The sequence below is a fragment of the Glandiceps talaboti genome, chromosome 22 (genome assembly GCF_964340395.1).
Source record: "Glandiceps talaboti chromosome 22, keGlaTala1.1, whole genome shotgun sequence".
Lineage (NCBI taxonomy): Eukaryota > Metazoa > Hemichordata > Enteropneusta > Spengelidae > Glandiceps > Glandiceps talaboti.
This window is the reverse complement of record NC_135570.1, coordinates 991,655-1,013,901: the sequence shown is the minus strand read 5'-3', so window position 1 is coordinate 1,013,901 and position 22,247 is coordinate 991,655. Positions and strand designations below refer to the sequence as shown.

General features: G+C 34.8%; 1 protein-coding gene across 1 annotated transcript; it reads left to right on the top strand.

Moving 5' to 3' along the window:
* Window positions 1-2,520: 2,520 nt before the first annotated feature.
* On the top strand, window positions 2,521-17,331 carry LOC144452379 (uncharacterized). The gene is made up of 6 exons (XM_078143471.1): window positions 2,521-2,536; window positions 4,022-4,110; window positions 7,063-7,164; window positions 14,651-15,003; window positions 16,116-16,261; window positions 17,029-17,331. Exons 1-6 carry the CDS (start codon window positions 2,521-2,523, stop codon window positions 17,223-17,225), a joined length of 903 nt encoding a protein of 300 aa, XP_077999597.1. The 3' UTR covers window positions 17,226-17,331.
* Window positions 17,332-22,247: the final 4,916 nt, after the last annotated feature.

Genomic DNA, 22,247 nt, shown 5'->3' with positions numbered 1-22,247 from the left:
AAGCGTCCATGTGCAATCATGGAAGTATTTGTATGGTTTTCCAGATCAATGTATACACCAATGTATGATTTTCACATCAATGTATACACCAATGTATGGTTTTCAGATCATCCTTTAGTGGAGAACAGAAAATTGGTAATGTTTCCGTACCGAGCTAAGTATGATAGTTTTTACATAAAATGATACATGTCTACCCAGAAGGTGCAACTTTCTATTGTTTCATTGACATTATTTTATTTCCAAAATGCGACAATGATGGAATTCTTCTCCTGGCATTTTGTTCTAGCATATAGTGTATACCTTGTCTACAGATATCGTATTTATGTAAAAAATGTTTGTACTGAGAATTTTCACTCCTTGTTGCTTAGTCACTTCCCTAGCTTTGAAAATGTATATGTCATAGACTAAATAATTGCATCGCGGAAATTCTCATTTTTGATAGAGTTTCTAATTTATAGAAATGTAAATGTTGAAATATCATCGTTGTCAATATCCTACACAGTGTAGATAACCTCTAAACACTGAATCGTTAGACAAAACTATTTTTTTTAAATTAAATTTACAATATGAAAAAAACTGGAAATGAAATAAAATGAATATTTATGAAAAAAATAGATCAAAATGGATAAGTCCTTGTATTCAGAGGACATAACGAGGAAACGGTGTAACAAACCTGAACATAAATTTTGTTGTTTTCACATTTCCATACAAGTTTATCTCACTTCTGAAAATGTCTATAAAACAATAAAATATGGAATACATTCCTTCATTCATATAGATAAATCGCCAATCTTTCATTTGCTATAGTAAATAGATCGTCACTTTCATCGCTATAGTAACATAGTTTTCTGAGAACCGACTCAAAGGCGTTACCATATTTAAAACTGTTATTACAATCATGATTAACTTTGGGCCATGAACTTTAAACTCTTCCTGAAAAAATGATACTAGTATTTATTGTGAGGCCAACCACAAGGCCCTAATATTTTTATTTGGGGGGATGGGGGGGGGGTCGTGAATAAGTTACGTCATTGTTCAGTTTTTTTTGTTTGTTTTTCATCATATCACTATTCTTCAAAAACTATACACAATATGGGTAACGGTTATATCTCGAAAACTACATGGTTTTCATCTGTGAAAGTTTTACATCATTATACAATATTTTTTCCAAGTTAACTGTTTAAACTCAATGTAGAACCTGTACGCAGTATACATAAGTACTATTCACTGTACAGAATACCACAAAACACTACAAGCGGTTACATGGTTTGGGGCAGTCAGTCCAACCAACCCGTGAACAGATTCAGATTCGATGCGAAACATAACCGACTGTACAGTGATGCACTGTTGGATAGTGAAAACGGATTAAAGTTTGACATTTAATCAAGAAGACGAAGAGTCCAGACTGATTTACTTTCACCACTCACCGGTGTCTATAAACAGGCTTGAACTATTCTAGAGTTTGTTCAGCGAAATATGAAAAATATGATTTTAAAAGTGAGACAATTTATATAATGCAAGGCATTACTCAGATATATGGAATATCATATGGGTGTAAAGATTTAACAGTTTATACTGGAGAGGGTTTGGGCAAAACTGAAGAATATTCTCGGCCAAAATATGCATTGATTACTCAAGACTATTTCAGATCTCAAGCTAAATGAACAAAACTGAAATTAGGGTTATTACGAATGTTTGAATACAGGTCTAGATTGGTATAAGGATTATCTATGGTTTAAAGAAAGTAAACCCACCATCATTCAAATTACATATCACCTCCCTCCCAACCACCACCAACCCCTTATAACATGGTATAAAGTGAGACAAGAATCAAGTTCAATCAGTGGTCACGTTGGGACGCTACACGCTCTATCATTAAACTTTTCCCGCGCAATATCTTGGCAGCCATTATAAAACACTAATGTCGTTGTTAATTTCAAATTTAATTTGGAGACTGCAAAACGGTGAGTGGGAAGTCGTCAGCCGGTATGTTTGATCGTTTCATTTTCACACCCATCCAATAATCGAAAATTACCGGTGGTCTCGACAAATTGAATTAATTTCACCCCATTTCCCGTGGGATTAAAATTGCTTTCCCGCTCGATTTCAAGAAACATGACTGTGGTACGAGAGCCTAATTGCCATCATTTTATTTGTTGCAAAAGACAGTTTCTGAACAAGCCGAGATTTCTTTTTGACAATTTCAGGTAAAGTAGCACATCTAGTGTCCTGTTCTTTTGGAATTAAAAGAAAGTTATTTATAGTAATTTCAGTTCTAATCAAATTTCCCTCTAGAAGGTGATTATTTGTGAGCAAGATATTGGTCTCTTATGGACGTGATCAGAATTTTAATCAAATCCATTTGAGTCGTTCTTAAAGGGGTGTAATCTGTACATTTACCACGTTGAAAGACTCCCTTTGTTTCATACAGAATTATTCTAATTACTAAACCATGCCAATTAGATGATCAACAACTATACACATTAGAGCTTTCACCAGCTATTTAGACGTAGAATAAAAATGGTTCGATGGTGTGGTAGGATTTTGTGACCAATACATTCAAACTTGAAGACACAGACACATATCTCAGTTATCTATCTTCCAGTGCGTATTCTCAACCGCTCAAGTCGTGGCCTACCGACTCCGGATTGCTACCCTCATGAATGATTGTTTGTTTGTTTGTTGACTAAGGTGATAACAAAAATACGTTACAGAGCGATATTTTAACATCTGGCTGTAGGACTGACGTGAACTGTGGTCATTCCCTATAATGCAAGTCATACTGTTACATTTTGTAACATTCATTTAGTTATCATATACAATTATTACTCGATAGAGTGAATCTTCGTTCTCTTTCTTTCATCACCCCGTGTCATATTTGTGATGAAAAACAAATTCAATCTTGTAAACAGGCTTACATCGAGCCTAGCATTGTTTGACATTATTTTTAATGAATGTAAACCACTAAACATTATGTAACTTGTTTCCCTCATAATTCTTTCTTTGACGATGATGATGACGTTGTTATTGTTATTGTTGTTGTTGTTGTTGTTGTTGTTAAGACTGTTTTTGTCGTTACGCCTTGCTGTTCTTACTGATGAGTACTTGTGTAACTTTCTTTCTCCTTGTCCATGAATAATCCACTCAGTTAAAGGACTGAACACGAATCGTATATTGACATGCAATCCGTGTACTCTCACAAAATGAACACTGTTACATAATCCCAGAAAACAAACAAACAAACGAACAAACAAAACAGACAGACAGACAGACAGACAGACAGACAGACAGACAGACAGACAGACAGACAGACAGACAGACAGACAGACAGACAGACAGACAAATAAACAGACAAATAAATAGACAAATAAATAAATAGACAACTTGTAGTTGTACACACTACATAGAGGGCGGTACGACACTTTACCACACTTGATAAAATATTAATTTTAGTTTGTATACATCACACACTTAGTTACGTGATAAAATATGTTACTTTCATTTCGTATTTACATACACAGTCAACTACTATCATCGCATTCAACACATTTAAAACTGTAGTAATATTTCGTATGAAAATGATATCCAAGCGATGCCTGAACTAAACCAAAAAAAAGCAATATGCAAATTACTACTTGGCAATCCATGCATATTGATTAACCGACGCGATAAACAGACAAACTTGACAACTGCAATATTGATATCATTTCAGAATAACGGCTTTAAAATGAAACGAGTTAATCTTATTTCATTACTGCAATCTTTTCAAATATGATTTAGATTTCGACTCCTTATAATCATGCAGCCAACAAGTAAAAATCACATGTTATTGCAAAGTAATTCACATAAATATGTAATTATTTTACTTGGTTATTTTACAACATCTCTATTATATACACTGTAAGCTTAGGCAGAAGACGATCGCGAGGATCTCACTTGAATGTAAAGTTTAGTCATGGTCATTTGTGTTCGTCTAAATTTATTTTAACTTTTGTAAATTATATATATTTATATATTTTAGATTCGACGATACCCTATGGTAATGAAATCGATGATATCTTTCTACGCAGAAAACAACGACGCAATAGAACAACGTTTTCAACTCTACAGGTAAGCATTGTAAGAACACTTGACAAGGTAAGCAGTGTAAGAACACTTGACAAGGTAAGCAGTGTAAGAACACTTGACAAGGTAAGCATGGCACTAACACTTGATAAGGAAAACATGGTATGAACGCATTAACAAATTGACTAGGTAAGACTAGATGGGAAAAAACACAAGACGGTACCAACACAAACGCCACCGGGGTTACGAAAAATAGGTTTAGCTTAAAGTATGAAACTTTGATATTTGAGTGTATATTAGTTACGTCTGATTCAATCATATATATATATATATATATATCTCTATATATATATATATAGTGTTCAGGGTTTTGTCCTCTGCAATTTCTCTATACAAGTCCTTTTCATTTGTTACTGATATGTGAATTGGGGAGGGAGAGAGAGAGAGAGAGAGAGAGAGAGAGAGAGAGAGAGAGAGAGAGAGAGAGAGAGAGAGAGAGAGAGAGAGAGGAGACGAGAGAGAGAGAGAGAGAGAGAGAGAGAGAGAGAGAGAGAGGGAGGGAGGGAGGGAGGGAGAGGGAGAGAGAGAGAGAGAGAGAGAGAGAGAGAGAGAGAGAGAGAGAGAGAGAGAGAGAGAGAGAGGGGGAGGGAGGGAGGGAGAGACAGGGAGAGAGAGAAGAGAGAGAGATAGATAGATAGATAGATAGAGAGAGTCTGTGTCTGTGTCTGTGTCTGGGTCTTTGTCTGTCCAGCAGATGACGCAAGTTACATGTCATGTAGTCTTAAGAGAGATTTCACGCCATACATTTTGACACGGACAAGCTATTCCTTATCAATATGATTAATGATGCCAATCAGGGAGTTTTATCGTTAAATTACATTTGATGCTCTAATGTTTATTCGTTAACATCAAGAGTATGTTGCAACGAATGGGGTATCTTTTATGTTATCAGCCATTTATTCAATGCAATGGTTTGTACGTGCCTATTGATGGCTATTTAAAGAAAACATAGTCTAAGTTATAGTTGGGGGCTATGGTTGTAAGATGATGCATTCTAGGTAGCACTCCTCTGTGGATACAAATCCTGCTAGCAGAATTTCCGAAATCAGATCACTAAGACTACATTAATAAATCATAAGATGTCACTTTTATGGCGACCTCTACGTCAATTTATCGTCTTCTCGGTGTCAGCATCATAACGTGATGTTATATATGCTATAGATTGGGATTAACCCCCATAAGTCGAGGGCATGTTTGCCAACTAAAAGCGTGCTAACGGTGTTTTTACACCTCTTGTTCGTGTCAAAAGCTTTCCATGGATATATGATCTTCGCCAAACGAGAACGAAGGAAACACCGGTATTAGTTATTACCAACAACGTGTTGTATTATGAGATTTATAAACATCAATTTTGTACGATATGTCAGTGTAGTGTCGTCTGCGCACGGTGTTAGACGATATACGATGCTAAAGTCACTGACGACGTGTTAACAGCACCGTCAAAGTTCTGATCAGAATACAAATCACATATCAAATTGTTATTATCACTAATAAAATTATAGATACGTATCTTTAACTTTCACCGTCTCGCTCTTTTAGCCAGCCGATATTTCCACATCAGAATCATTTTTGTCTGTCATGAGTTCGTTAACAGTGCACGTGACGAACTTTTTCATTACAGCACAAACGATATAGAGACTTATTTTTGTGAATTGCTTAGTAAAGATTACCATCACCTTAACGGTAACATTTTGATACACATGTATTATTTAAGGATTTTTGCTGTCATTTAAGACATATTTAGTCTGAATTTGAGTCAAAATATGCTAACAAGGCGACAGAAAAACAGAATTGTTATTCTCAAATTTTTGGCGGGAATGTAATTACTTAGTTTCGTTTATTGTTTAGTAAATATCCTTACAGGTCAAATGTTGATACTAATTTACTAAAACTATATAACTGACGATTATTTATGTGATTACCTTTGGATTTGTTTTTGTTGATGGTCATTCATAATTTGGAGTATTTCTACTTTAATGACGGTAAAGTGAGATGAAAAAATGACAGAAAATTCAAACTAATTTTGACGACAGAATTTTGGACTCACAGATCATATGGATTGTTCAGTGTATGTGACAACGACTGAGGTCCTATTTTAATACCTTTTCATAAATAAGGAACTGATCATTCTAATTTACAAGAAAGTTGAAATATGGAAAGCGATATGCAAAAGTTTGATATGTGCAAACTGATAAGTGAAAGTTTGATAATTCATCTATAATTGAAGATCCTTGAACTCTCCTCAGATGACGTCTTGTCCAATATCATTTACTTATGATACTCCATGATTCAATTATATGTGTCGGATTTGTTTTCAATAATACGTTGTGAAAGAGTAAGCAAGTGATGTCTAGCTCTTTGGACTTATTTCATCATCCCATCCGACTTTTCAACGTTCAAACTTCAAATTAAAACTCAAAGGACCTTAAAGACGAAACAAGTGACAATGGAACGCCGTTGAAAATGCAGATTATCAAAGTATGATGAACGGAATGACGTCATCCTTTTCACAAAATGTCAGTACAAAACTAGGAAGTTATTTTTGTAAAATATTCATATTTAGGGGCTCCAGTGCCCACGAGTGTGTATATAGTGTATATACCAATCTGTTTATTACCTCCTACTTTTTATTGTAGTTTGTTCTTTTTTTTTGTTCTGTAAGCGCCTTGTGCCTATAAAGTGGTACAGGGATAAATCATCGCGCCAATTTCACTACATCAGATTTTAATCAGATTGTGTGTGTACATAACTATTCACTCGTCTGTGTGTTTGTATGCTCATGTCTGTGTCTTCGTTTATATATATATATATATGCGCGCGCGCGCGCGCGCGTGTGTGTGTGTGTGTGTGTGTGTGTATTTGTAAGTGTGCAAGGGACTATCTTAACATGTCTTTCCCTTATCAAGGCTTAAATTTATATGTCTTGTTTGTATATAGCTGGAGGAATTGGAAGCCACTTTTACAAAAACTCACTACCCAGACGTGTTCACTCGAGAGGACTTGGCGATGAAAATAAATTTAACAGAAGCACGTGTACAGGTAAGTTTCGTGTCAGATTTACGATCTACTATGCGCATGCGCTTAGTCATATTTTTCCGTGACAATTTATCACAGCTTTAGAAGTTGATGTCAGAATGTATGTTCAAATTCAAGTCATGATAGTGCATGTAACTCAGGACAAAGCTCAAAAACTTGAGTTCAATGTTCACATTTCTTTCGCTAAACTATTGAAAGGGGACGAAACATGAAAGATAGCAACACGACTATCTCCCCTTTACATATTAATTTCCCATGGCAATTCACTTTTGAATAAACCACGCTAGAGTTTTGGTGAAAAAAATCAGTAAATGTTGGCATTTAGTCAAACAATATATAAATGTTTCCAGTGTCAGAGCGATAACAGTGGTGATATTCAAGCGACCTCATATCGAAACGCGACAATCGTGAAATGAGTAAAGAAATAAACCATGTTGTCCGTCGGTGTAATGCATATCTCAGTGTTACGTATACACAGTTGCATTAGATAAAAGATTTATCAAAGGCGGCCATCTTGGATCAAAAGTGCATTAATTACTGTTTGGTTGTGCAGACCCCAAGGGTACAAACGACACAGGTGCATAGGGCTGATAAAATAATTGAGTTTAAATAATCTAATAAACATGTTATACGATTAGGCTGAACGTTTCATTCAATTATCAAACATTTGCAAATAAATTTGGTTAGACTGCAGTAACAGAATAAGAGCAATCGAGATCCGAAGTGAAGACGTTGCAACATCAGTCCAAATACCACGTAGGAGGAGAAACCCAAAGTTAAATGACAGCTTTGGTGACACTACTCAAATCGGGTGACCAAAGGCTAATCCGGTTTTGTAATCCGATGACTTTAATCATTGAAAATTTACGGATTAACTAGCGAGTCGACAAGACGGCACCACTTACCATGACATAGAGACTTTATAGTTACGGTGTATGCATGGCCAGATACTTCACAGGCTGTGCAGCTTTCAACAATATGTAAACCGAGAGAGTTTTCTTGACCCTGTAAGACAAAGGTCATAAGTTGAAGGGATGATGAGTTTCATAACAACACTTTGTTAAATCCCACGTCAATTTTTTGGATAAGCACTCTGCTGACAGACATCAATGTGGCGTCAACTCTCGAACACATATGATTACAGAAGTTCCATAAGTGACGAGTTGTTGCGCGCCAAAAATGGTAGCCTACAATTTTTTAATTCAAATTCAAATAATCGATATATATATATATATATATATATATATATATATATATATATATATATATATATATATATATATATATATATATATAACTCGGTGAGTATCAATCTGCTATATATATATATACTTTCTGAATTGTCGCGCCAGATTTTCGTGCCTAGATTTTTTGCTTGTATTTCGAAACTATATTCAATTTGTCGTTAAAGTTGTGACTTTTCCGTGTGAAGTATAGAGAAGATAAAAGCAAGCTGTCTGGGAATTAATCTCAAATTAACTAAAATTAGTATGGAGTAGAAAACATAACCTCACGTGACCAATGACCACATAATTCTATGATGTCGATCACAAAATATGGAATGTCACAAATAACAACTATGACAATTTGTCACATAACAGTCACAATTCATCGTCTGCAACCAAAATTCACCTCTTAATTATTGAAAAAAATTAGCTGTGGAAATATTTTGATATTTGTTGCAAGTATATGAGAGTGATTCAGTTTGCAGTATTACGCCAGGAAACTGTAGTATTTATGGTGGGACATTATTCGGTTATCATGGCAACATTTGACGACACAAATCAACGTCATTTTTTACCCAAAATTGTTGTAAAGGATGGCCAATCTTCTCGATGATGTCAGCGCTTCCCCCCGTTGATATTGTTCCCTGGGTTTTCAGAGCTTTCTCTTCAGACGTGCCATCCCTACGTACGGTATACTTCGTCTGCGTGATGTGCACGTGTCTCATAAACAGCCTCTACATCAAATTTGAATGTTTCTAAACAAAATTTATGCAGAAGAATCAGAAACGAAATTGATGTTAGTGTTGGCATATTTTGTTTATCTTAAGCTGTGACACGTGCATGAGTTGTTGTAGTAATACTAGTATGCTGTGAAACGTGCATGTATTGTTGGCACATCTGGCACAACATGCTAGCTGATTTCTCAATGGCACCTGTCAATTAATCCAACGTGATTGGTCAATCAACTGTGCTTTTAATGTGAACAATTTGTTACAAATTGTAAGTTCAAACAAACTGAAATATTGATCAATTCGTAGCAAAGTCTTGGTAATACATTTACAATGTAAAAATCGCAGTTTATGTTAGGCCTAATAAAAAAAATTGTGTGATGCGGATTACGTTAAGTTTTAGAATACTATTAGGTGGGGTAGGTAGATTTTTTTATTTTATTTTATTATATTTTGTTTCTTTGTATCTAGTTCAGGCTTTCCATTGTTGTCCAAATAGTCTCTGTGTTGTTATTTCTTCTCATCAGATGTATAGCCATGACAGGAAGAACATTTTTATTTTGTCTTTTTAAGTTGATGTCAGTTTCACTATCAACTATTTATCGCGAGACTTCACAACTTTTGCGTTTTTATTATTTTTTTCTCGAATACGTAAAAAAAAGGTTTAGGGTCAGGAGTGAAAAGCTAGGTGGGGTCGGGTAACCGGAACCAAACAATTATTTTTTGGTTATGGATAAAGTTAAGGTTGTTGCACAGGCTATTTTTCATCCCCATTCTTTACTTAGTAAAAATGTCATAACTTTGTTAAAAATCAAGGTATTGACTCCATATTTTCACAGTTTGTTCTTTATATATTCAACATATCAGCAAAAACATTAAAATATTGTTTGTTTATGTTATGATGAAATTTGATACGTGTGTATATTAATATGTCATATTTTTCATATTTTTCAATTTTTAGTAAAGTAGTAAAGCCATTCGCCGCGTCGTGTTATTGTACAACTCAAAGCTAAAATTTAAAATGCAAATGAACATTTTCATTGTGACTTTCCAAGTATTACCATGCACGCACAATGAGATTTCACGGATATCATTTATTTGCAATTCCGCCACATCACATCGTTAACCGTGTATCGTTAATTTGTCCGAATACTTCAATATTAGACATATTAGCTTTGTACCCGACAACGGACAGTTAATGGTCGACGATAGACTGTTGATATATCTAATCACAGTCGACAAATTTAATTAAAAAGACAAATTAAATGACAGTGTATAAATAATTTCCGTGAAGCCTTCTTTATATTGTGCTCATTTCAACACATCGAGTAAACAAGAAGCGTCATCGACCTCGGCTACTAATTGGAAATTATAGACCAATCACGCTGTAGTCTTCTTCATAATATTATTATTATTCATTTCTGAAGTGTCGTGATTGTTTGGGTTTTATCTAAATAGGTCTCGCCTTCAGATCTCCTCACAGGGAATCTAACATATTATTTCAATCGGAAATTTCACTTCTTGAAGTTCAGCTATGACACTATACGGTATATATATATATATATATATATATATATATATATATATATATATATATATATATATATATATATATATATATATATATATATATATATATATATATATATATATATTATATATTATATATATATATACCTCGTATATATCATCAGACAACGAGGTATATATATAATATATATATATAGATTGGTCTATACGATATATATATATATATATATATATATATATATATATATATATATATATATATATATATATATATATATATATATACATACCGTAGTGTGTATTATTTTGCTTGATACTGTGATATTATATATCACAGTATCAATCAAAATAATACACAGGAGCCGTTACACAGTGTTTCACGCTGTTGCGATCACCAGACGACTCATAGACTCATGAGCGTTCTTTACTCCAGCATAAACATTTTTACATATACTGAGTATATAATTATATACTTTCTTTTCAGACACTTTCTAGCTTTTTGTAATTTAATGAGTTACAAACATGATGTTGTATCACACTGGGTTTTTTAAAAGTAGTAAAACAAAGTAGAGTTGTTTTATGATAAAAAATCCAAACTATAAAATACCAACTTGTCTTATATATGGTCACTTTATATTTCGCTCCTAGGTGTAACACGTGACAGAGTAATTACTAGTAGTTTATATGGACAGACAAATAAACTATCGTAGTTCCAAGTACACATTGATGAATCACATATTTTCTCATAACTACATTAGTCACTGTACAGACTATCGGGAAGCTTTGCAGTCAACTGTCTCTGTCACTTATCATAGACTTCATTGCATAGAATACTATTCACTGTACAGACTACCTGGAAGTTTTACAGTCAACTGTCTCTGTCACTTATCATAGACTTCATTGCATAGAATACTATTCACTGTACAGACTACCTGGAAGTTTTGCAGTAAACTGTCTCTGTCACTTATCACAGACTTCATTGCATAGAATACTATTCACTGTACAGACTACCTGGTAGTTTTACAGTCAACTGTCTCTGTCACTTATCATAGACTTCATTGCATAGAATACTATTCACTGTACAGACTATCTGGAAGTTTTGCAGTAAACTGTCTCTGTCACTAATCACAGACTTCGAGTTATTGTATATGATAGTATTTGTTTTGTTGGTAAAACTGGTACAAATTCTGGTGCCATAATTAACATTTTAAACACATTTAGATTTTGATTCTAACAATGAGTGTCTGTCAGTCTGTCTGTATCTCTGCCAGCCTGTCTGTCTGTCTGTCTGTCTGTCTGTCTGTCTGTCTGTCTGCCTGCCTGCCTGCCTGCCTGTCTGTCTGTCTGTCTGTCTGTCTGTCTGTCTGTCTGCCTGTTTGTCTGTCAGTCTTTCTGTCTGTGAGTTTTCATATTCATTTAACTCCAGCATTCTACTGACTAGCATTTATAGAGTGTTTCCTCGTTTTAGGAGTCCTTGTCAAATCGTAGACTTTCGTGTGAGTTTTAGGTCAACCACTTTCATTTGTTATCATTAATTAATTACATCGTTAATTATCATTAATTACAAATTGATGCAATGCAATGCAATGCAATACAATACAATACAAACAATACAATACAATACAATACAATACAATACAATGCAATGCAATACAATACAATACAATACAATACAATACAATACAATACAATACAATACAATACAATACAATACAATACAATACAATACAATACAATACAATGCAATAGTGTAGCTGTGTTTTTGTATATGGGAGTGTATCCTGCAAAAAAGTTTTAGTAATACAATACAATACAATCAATACAATACAATACAATACAATACAATACAATCAATACAATACAATACAATACAATACAATACAATACAATACAATACAATACAATACAATACAATACAATACAATACAATACAATACAATACAATACAATGCAATACAAGAATGTTTCACGAACAGTTTCATAAATTCGAAACGATAAGATCATAGAATTCTTTTCATTAAATTACGCGCTATTAAAGAATTCGACAAGTTAAAAAGACTTGATTTTGTTAAACAATGTCTTGAACCTGAGGAGGGGGTTGGGGGAGCAAAATATCATGCTGTGAACTTGAACAAAATTTTGAGTTCTATTTTTACTGTGACAGGCCCATGCGTTTGATTTCTTTTTGAAAACAATTTGTTTGAGAACTGCATACTCACATTTGTGAACTTCTGTCAAATTTATTAGAGTACTAGTATATATTTTCTTGACGACAATCACTCCATGGGGTTACTTACTTCTCTTAAACGTATACAGTATCTACACAGATTAACTTCACAATTGAGAATCTACGCAGATGAGCTAAAATAATTCGTCGGACCCTGGAGGTACAATCTTTATTCAATATCCCTCCGCATTTAGGGGTCATTATTAGACCGTGTTGACCTACAGAATTTAATAAAGATGTCGTGCCGCCAGCAATTGACATTTACCGACATTGGCAAGATATAACTATTATTTTGCCCAATACTGTAATTCGGAGTTTAAACTCGAGTAATGAAATTGTTCTCCAATGACAGATACAGAATATCTTATCAAGTCTAATTTTACAAATCATTAACTCTTTCTTTAGATTGCGTCATCTTCCCGCCAAAACTTCCCGCCAAATTTTATACCTAAATTTCCCAAACACTGTAATTAACCCCTTTCCTTCCACCATTTTCAACTACAAAGATAGTTAGAAAAGAAATCTATCAAACAGTATTTATTCCATTGGGTGCAAATATTTGTAAATCCCATTACGATTTCGAGAGAATCCAACGAGTTTATGGGTATACCTGTAGGGTAGGCCTTTACACATAATGATCGGAAATCGTGCAATGCTTAAAGGTCATGTTAATATGGCAATTGTGTACGCAATCATTTGTTATTATCTTAAACGATAGTATAGATAAAACATCGTGACTTTAATGACTGTGTGTAGTATTAAGGTCTTAAAACTGGAGACACGTTATTCAAAGCTTACCGTACTTGCAATGTCCTAAGAAAACTTCATTTAGTAAACATTAGTTAAATTCAAATTGGTTACTTGAGCGAAACGTTGGGAATAAGCCCTTGGAGACTGGTGTGTTTTGCATGTATATGTATGTATGTATGTATGTATGTATGTATGTATGTATGTATGTATGTATGTATGTATGTATACATACATACATACATACATACATACATACATACATACATACATGTACATACATACATACATACATACATACATACATACATACATACATACATACATACATACATACATACATACATACATGATACATACATACATACATACATACATACATACATACATGCATGCATACATGCATACATACATACATACATACATACATACATACATACATACATACATACATACATACATACATACATACATACATACATACATACATACATACATGATACATACATACATACATACATACATACATACATACATACATACATACATACATACATGCATGCATGCATGCATACATGCATACATACATACATACATACATACATACATACATACATACATACATACATACATACATACATACATACATACATACATGTTACATACATACATACATACATACATACATACATACATACATACATACATACATACATACATACATACATACATACACGTATAATAATAGTTTCTGCTAAAGCTTACTTTGTTAAAAGATGGTATCTGTAACATTTTATGAAAACAACACTGTAAAACGTATTTTACTCTCATATACCTGTGTTAAACTCCCGGGCAAAGCTAAATTAAATTCAATATGACGGAATTATCTGACTGATTCATTTTGATTGATATGCATTAAAGTTATAATTTGTTTATCAAACATTTTAAATTGTTAAAGAAATTAATCTCGAAATGAAATCTATGTACATGAAATCCTAATAGATTCATTTTAAACTATTTCCCTCCGCTAGGTTTGGTTTCAGAACAGACGTGCAAAATGGAGAAAGGCGGGAAAAAACAAACGAGAAGAGTCGTCAACGTCTGAGAACGAAAATGAAACAGAAAAGGGCTCTTTCACTGAACATCCGAATTGTACTGAAGACGTGGAAAATATGGATGATGATGACGTCATAAATGTCACGGAGGATACAATGGAGGATGAACCAGAAATTGAGAGCAAAGTTTACGATAGTTGTGATAACAAAACTGTGACGTCACTGTCCTTGTCAAACAGTGGGCATTCAGCAGGGCCTTCATCACAGGAAGATTGCGATGCCATTGCTCTAGAAGGCAGACATAATGAAACGAATGAACACGGAACACGGTATGTAGTAGCAAGTTCCCATTCGTAAACTGATCTCATCTGCCTGGTAGCATATATAGGAATGAGATCAATAGTTCCATGTAGGATAAAAAAAAACTAAATTCTTTTAGTTAGGCCACAGACCCCCCCCCACACACACACACACCCAAACACCCACTACCCCCTCCCCTTTCTAACTAAATTGTCCAAAATTGAAAATGTTTCAGACCTGTGCAATCAATTTCAAATTAGTATGTAGTAATATGTAGTGCTATTAATACAAAGCCAGTATGTAGTAAGGAAAAATAGTTCTTTTGTTGACGATTTACTTTATGTAAGTGCCATGCATTTACTATTGCGAAAATTCTTCAATTTCTCCATTTGACGACATTTTTTTATATAAATGTTTGTATTTACAGGGTACAAACATTACCATGGTACAAACGTAAAATCGGTTTTGTAGGATAAGAATTAAAATGTCTCACAACAAAAATGTACACAAAACAAGTGTGTAGGATTCTATGCCCCAAAAAATGTGAATCCGTTTTTTGGATGATTTTTGAAAGATCCTTAAATAAATAGCTCAATATCATGAATTGAAGATTCATCAATCTTACTTTGATGAACAAAATTTTGAATCATGAAAATGCATAATGTTGACGGTTTACCACACAGGGGCGTGTATTATTGCTTATATTTCCGTTTTCTTAGAAAAATATCATACGAATCTTGCTGCTACAAATGTATCAATCTCTATAGTACTACGTATACTATCTCTTCCCCTGTACAGGTAGGATTCTAGGAATATATATTCAAAAGGTTGTTATATTTAGTCTGTAGACCTGGAAAACAACAATCTAAGAAATATTACACGCCCCTGTGGTTTACCAGTGGTGGCATGATTTGTAGGATGGTAAAATATAAACTGAATCGAGTTATACAGTCCTTCAGGCTCCCAGAGTGAGTAACACTGTAGAACACAAATGAATACATAGAAAATAGCAGGGATTGCATCATAGTCTTAATTTCCACAAATATTAGATCAAAGAATATCAAATAAGAGTTATTCTGTCGAAAAAAGAATCATTGAATAAAAACTTCATTTAATTTGGCTCATTTTCATTGTATTACAGCGAGACACTTTCATCGTCTGGCACGGAGATCCCAAGCATGCCAGTAGACAACAGAAAAGAATCAACAGCCGCCATTTTGTGCAGACAATGTAGCTGGAAACCAGTCTGTCCACAAAGCAGTGAAATTCTACACCCAATACACAGAGGTAATTGTCAGTCCACACGCACACATACTCCCCTTCGTAAAACCTGAGGGCGATAGACACAAACTTGTTTCATGGGACCAGTGTCACCCTAGAGGAAATTCATTGTCAACTGTCTGTCAAGAATCAACGAGTTTGAAATTAAATTGAAAAGAAAAGAAAATGTTAATAACAGAATTGTTATCAACCAAGTTTCAAATAGAAATATACCAACAAAGCATGCAAGAAGTGGTGACATACAGTAATCGTATACAGTCTTAAGGTGTTTTTCTATTTGTATGGCACTCCGACCATCAAGAGTGAAAAGTTAATTCGTGAACTTATATTACACCACTTCAAGTATTTAACCCTTTGTTTCACGAGTACACTATTTACACAATTGCATCGACTTTATATTGAACTGGTGCGGTGAAGTATCTGGTATGATAAATTCTCTATACTAGAAAAAATATGCATTTCTATTAACATTTAATCAAAAATTGAATAAAGCACAGAATAAATAACATGGGTTATTTTAAAGCATTGTGCAGCATAGATGCAACAATTGTAGAGTGAGTTTTTCCCCCATTTTTAATTTTGTGCTTTTTCATTCTTCCGGAGTTTGTAGTTATTCAGCTGCATTTACCTACGTCAGGCCAAACAAATTTTCTTTAATGGTAAGTTTATAAACAGGTGATTGGTGTGAACGGGATATAGTGCAGACATTGCATTACTAAACTACACTGTAGTTGTAAGAATGCTATATAATGTGTATTTCTATTCTATTTCAGCTGCAGTCAATGGTTGTAACGAGTCTGAGTGTAACTGTGCATTTGTCAGTCCATACACTGGTCAACAAATCAGTGTTTATCACAGACCTTCAAGTGTTGCACTGCTTCGACAAAAGGCTAAAGAATATACACAGGCCCTGATGGCGTCAATTACACCGAAGACAACTCCAGCCGATGATCACAAATCAAAACTCTGAAGATAACCCTAACCGACGACCAATCAAAACCCTCAAGACAACCCTAGCCGACGACCAATCAAAACTCTCAAGACAACCCAAGCCGATGCTATCAAAACTTCCAAGACAAGCCAAGTAAAGCCAATGACCACAAACAAAAACTCCGAAGAATATTTTGAAAAGTCAACAGAACTTTATAAATACCTAACATTGATTTTTTAAAAATAAAACTGAAGAGATTATGACCAATTCGACTAGCCATTTCCAACTGGGATGACATTTTGACCTCTAAACTGTGTTATCTATCACCACGGCAACACAATAGAAAAACTTCACAGCTTATACGACCTATGGCTTATAACGTATTAATAGTCTAAATCTAGTGAATAATAATTGCGTATATATGGTGATATGTAAACTTAGGTGTTCTGTATTTTGTAAATTAAATGCGTTGATGCTTTAATAATGTGTTGTTCGGTTCCTTCTATGTATGTATGTATGTATGTATGTATGTATGTATGTATGTATGTATGTATGTATGTATGTACGTATGTCTGTGTGTACATATGTGTCTGTCTGTCTGTCTGTCTGTCTGTCTGTCTGTCTGTCTGTCTGTCTGTCTGTCATTATTATCTATTAACCAATTTTAATACGGCCATGCATGATGTTCACATTATTGAATACAATATGCAATTACCAGAAATATACTTCGACTAGTATTAGTAAAGCAACAGTGTGAAGAATGAAAGTCACCAGCGTCACCGAAATCAATATTTATAAAAAAAATAAAAAAAAAGTTGAGTATTCCCGATTTATCTGCAAGTCACCTTTGTATAAACTGAAGGCGATAAATGAATGTGATGTCAGAACTCGTCACGTGATCACCCCTCCCCCAGCACTTTGGAATGTTCTTGTCTGTACATCGCAGTAGATAATTTCTAAAAGCAAAGAGGAAGATGATGTTACTTTATCACTATTACAATGTCTTTTATCGAATTCTAAAGTGTCTTGGTTTAGGCGATAACATCGTAAGTACAGCAATTAAAAAACAAACACTACTTTTACTGGGTATTTTCTGACGAAAACGTGGGTCAACTTTCGTGTTATCTTGGAGTGAAGTATAGTTGATTAAATGATATACCCCTACAAGCATTTATCGCAAATGATAACTTCACCATTTTCGCTGATTTTGAATTCTAAAAAAATATCAAAATCACCCGCGGGGTGAGAAAAGCGATTTTGCTATCTTTGAGGTGAGGTATCCATAAGGAAATGTTTGAATAGGTTGTGATTTGTGAAGACCAGAGGTCTTGGTTGTTCTCCATTAAGCTCTATTCGAAAGGATTCAATTGTACCTAAACGCTGGGGTTCACAGGCTATCTTCAGAAGTGGGTGACCCCTTGCATCTTTGAGGAAATCTGATTTGTGTACGCCTCAGTACTTCACTAACTCGTGTAAAATACACCAAGTATGTAGCTATTCAAATATTTACTACATATCAAATCATTGATAGCTCACTTCATGAATAATTCCTCACCAGTCATACCATACGTCATCAAATATTAAAGACTACCGCCAGAAATTGTTTTCTGCAACAGGAACGCGCCCAATGCCTGAGGTAAAACATTCTGGTTGACGTTTTTCGTCAGATAACTTTTCCCGCGTTAACAATGAAAATCGTTATGTGATAGTCAGTCGGATGGAAAGAATGAATTTGCCATGTTATGATTCTAGACGGGTTTGTCAGATGGGGTCAAGATAATTGTTTGTGTATCGTAAGATTATTGTAAACTTCCAGGCACAATAAGGACATGATACATGGACATTTACAGATTCCAAGTGGACTAAATCTTTTTCCACGGAAATAAAAAAAAATCCCAGACAGAGATTTTGATTTCTTCATCGATGCATTGCAGCCAGCCATTTCCAACGCTTGGTTCGATCTATGACAAACATTTAAAACATACATTCATTGACTCTATACAATCTTTTCCAGTGAAATGTTTCATTTATGCAGCGGCCAAATCGTAGACGTGGAATTCTATGCATAGCACCATCTACTATTCACTAGTATGTAGATTGTATGGAAAGTTGTCAGAGGTAGAATCCGCCTCGCTCGGGGACTAAATTCCCTGGAAACTAAACGTCTTAAAATATCTTTCAAATTTTGCTCCTAGTAATACAAGTTGGGGTTTCATCGTCCCATATTATATCCGAGACGCCTAGCACAGTAAGGGAGCCTTCAGTAATTACAAGGGGGAGGGCCAGGGAATGGGGGTCACTTTTTACAAATATGTTCTCAGGGGAGGGCCATATTTTAGGAGCTGTGGCAGACAGACAGACAGACAGGCAGACAGACAGACAGACAGACAGACAGACAGACAGACAGACAGACAGACAGACAGACAGACAGACAGACAGACAGACAGACAGACAGACAGACAGACAGACAGACAGACAGACAGACAGACAGACAGACAGACAGACAGACAGCTTCCACAAGTCCTGTTTGGGAGTATGTTCAACTGTTGCCGTAGTGAGGCTACATGTTTTACAACGATGGTCCCCTAATTTTGAGGTTTGACCATTCCCTGAGTTGAAACAGTTCAGTGAGAAGGGTTGTAATTCTATGGTTGGGCCATTCATTCGTAACAGTTCAGTGAGAAGGGTTTTAATTCTATGGTTCATTGAGTTGTAACAGTTCAGTGAGAAGGGTTGTGGTTGGACTATTCTTTGAATTGTCACAGTTCCATAAGAACTTGAAGGGTTGTAGATTTCTGGTTGGACCATTTATTTAAAATTGGTGACCTTTGTGACATGTATATATATATATATATATATATATATATATATATATATATATATATATATATATATATATATATATATATAAATAATCGTTTGACAATTTGACTAAACAGCAACAATAACAAAATAGTAAAATTGTCACAAAAAAGGGAGAAAGCGAATGATGAAAGTGACAAAATTAGTCAATTTGACAACGACAAATTTCACAAAAGACAACAAAGAAGATGAAAAATTCAGAAAATGTCGAAATTGGGACAATTTGACAAGCAACGACAAAAGGACGATGAAATTAACATAATTTGAAAACAAAAATTTGTATGAAGCCTTGAAATGGACAACGTTGACATCACAGATCCTAACGTGAAAGCTATATTCTAAGAAGTGACAACTCTACAGTTCTCGTTTCCCCAACGTCAAACGTTGTTGACGGATGAATTGTCACGTGTCCTTAGGGTCGTAAAGATGCTATCAGTCAAATTTAAAAGCCAGGGACAATAAATTATCTTCCTTTGATGGGCTCATTTGCAACACCTTCGTGTTCATAAAATCTGCCTGCATCCGACAGACTACGAGGTTAATTGTCATTTAACCCAGTATGGATGCAATGACTTGAACGATGAAGAGACAACATACATCTATCTGTCATAACATAATGTACTTGTAGTCGCAGTTCGATACATGGCTAGCTGGCTGAAGGGGGGGGGGGGGGTTGAGAGACAGATACAGAAAAAGATACGCAAACGCGTGCACAAGCACAGACACACACGTGCAGACATGGAGTGTGTGATACGTGTATATGAGAGAGAGAGAGAGAGAGAGAGAGAGAGAGAGAGAGAGAGGGTGAGAGAGAGAGAGAGAGAGAGAGAGAGAGAGAGAGACAGAGAGAGAGACAGAGATTACATAGACATAACATTTTCTATATGATTTTTTGTCTATGAACACATTTGCCACCATCAGCACAACGTCTATAAATGAACAACGACTTTGTATTTGTCTTGCGAATTAATCAAGCTTGGAAATAAAGGGGTCCCTTATTAAAATAAGGGCTATGTACAAATCACGAACTCGGTGCAAGCTATAACTCTGAATATGTGTGTATGATAGACATTGTCTGGACTTCAATCGTTACCTGCGTCAGATAGCATTGACCCATCATTGGACTCTGCATTATGTCATTATGGAAGTTATACTTACAGACAAAAGATAATTTATAATACCCCCCCCCCCCCACCCACACACACACACACAGAGTATTATTCTCAACATGAACCACGTGGCTTTCTCGTGTTTTGGTCAACCGCAAATTCTCTGGAGAATGTCCAACCTCTGATAAGGACGAACATTTGGTGATGGGGATGGTGGTGGTGGAAGGCGGTGTCCACCTTTTCCAGTAGACTTTCTACTTCGTTAGTGTAATGGAGTATTGTCATTGGATTTTTGAAGATCTTGGAACGTATAAAGCCATGATTTATTTGATAATTCTAGTGAAGTCTGGCAATGCATTATTTTGTTGATTAATGTATTGATGATATCTACATTAGAAGTACTATGTAATTACTTCTAACAATTCATGGTTTATGCACGTACAGTTATTCTACGATCATTGAGCCATGCAAGCTTTTATCTCAGATTTTTATTCTAAAATAAATATGACCAAATATTCGAAAACATGACGTGCTAGATCATGCTGTCGACAGGAAGAACATTAACTTTGAAAATAATGACGCCCTCAATCTTTCAAGTTGTCCATGATTATTTGTGCGTTTTCTTATCTCTTTACATTTCATAAAGATGACTCGTAAAGTGCATGTGTGTTTTTAACATATTTTTCACGCTCTGTATGGTTTTGTGGCTCCTCTATTCAAGTTGGCAGTGTCTTAAATAGCTTGACAATTTTCAAGATTCTCGTGTGTCGTGAATAATGTATACGTTGTGCGCTGTGTGGCAGCGGGACGAATTGAAATCGCGCCCTCGCACGATTAATTTTATTTCTAACCGCTTATCTCTCCATGTTGCTATAGATTTGTTTTAGTCGTTTTAATATCGCGGCATCCAAGATTATAACAACCTATTTGTTAGAAAGAAATAGGAAAATTCACTGAGAAAAATTGAAATTGCCCTGGGAATGCAATCTCTGTCGTCAAAGAAAAAATATTGAATAATATTAGCCACGGGAGACGATAAACTCTGAACGATAAAAACCTTAATGAATATAAATTTCATTTAGATAGAATG